The following is a 526-nucleotide window of genomic DNA, read 5'->3' as shown; positions in this document are numbered from 1 at the left end:
GGCGGAGCGGCGGACCCGGGGGTGGGCGTGTGAGCCCGAGCTGAGGGCGGGGGCTTGGGCCCCCGGGTCCCCCAGAACCGGGGAGCTGAGGTAAAAAAGGCTCTGGGTGCCTTCGGGAGCCTCGGCCGGCGTGTCCAGGCGCCCCTCGGACCCACCTGAGGACGCGGGCGTCGCGGGCTGTGGAGAAGCCAAGAGCCCACTGGTGCCCCGGCGGCCCCTGGGGCGGCTCTGGGCTGCGGGCGCGGCGCCAGGCCTCGTTCCGCGGTCGCCGCAGCCCCGGGGCGGGGGCGACCCCCATTTCACAAGTGGAGAAAGTGAGGAGGCGCCCGAGCGGGACTCGAACCGTGGGCTGCCGTCGCCCCCCGCCCGCGGCCCCCTCAATCAGAAGGCGGGAAAGAGACGCACGACGGCCGCCTCCGGGACGCCCTCAGCGGCCTCGTCCCCGTCCCCGTCCCCGTCCCGGAAAGAATTCTCAGGTCTGCGGGGACCAGAAACAGGCTCCAGACGCAGGAGGAGTCGCCCGCGC

General features: G+C 74.5%; 1 protein-coding gene across 1 annotated transcript in view; it reads right to left on the bottom strand.

The window, feature by feature from the left end:
* The window catches only part of NPTX2 (neuronal pentraxin 2), a 12,425-nt gene extending 12,127 nt beyond the window's left edge, over window positions 1-298 (bottom strand). The window contains exon 1 of the mRNA XM_024745268.1: window positions 156-298. Coding sequence (XP_024601036.1) covers window positions 156-298 — 143 coding nt within the window. The remainder of the gene's footprint in view (window positions 1-155) is intronic.
* Between the last annotated feature and the right edge of the window lie 228 nt (window positions 299-526).

The sequence above is a fragment of the Neophocaena asiaeorientalis genome, unplaced genomic scaffold (assembly GCF_003031525.2).
Source record: "Neophocaena asiaeorientalis asiaeorientalis breed wild unplaced genomic scaffold, Neophocaena_asiaeorientalis_V1.1 scaffold461, whole genome shotgun sequence".
In the NCBI taxonomy this organism is placed as follows: Eukaryota; Metazoa; Chordata; class Mammalia; order Artiodactyla; family Phocoenidae; genus Neophocaena; species Neophocaena asiaeorientalis.
The sequence above is the reverse complement of the archived record's forward strand: the minus strand, read 5'-3'. Positions and strand labels throughout refer to the sequence as shown.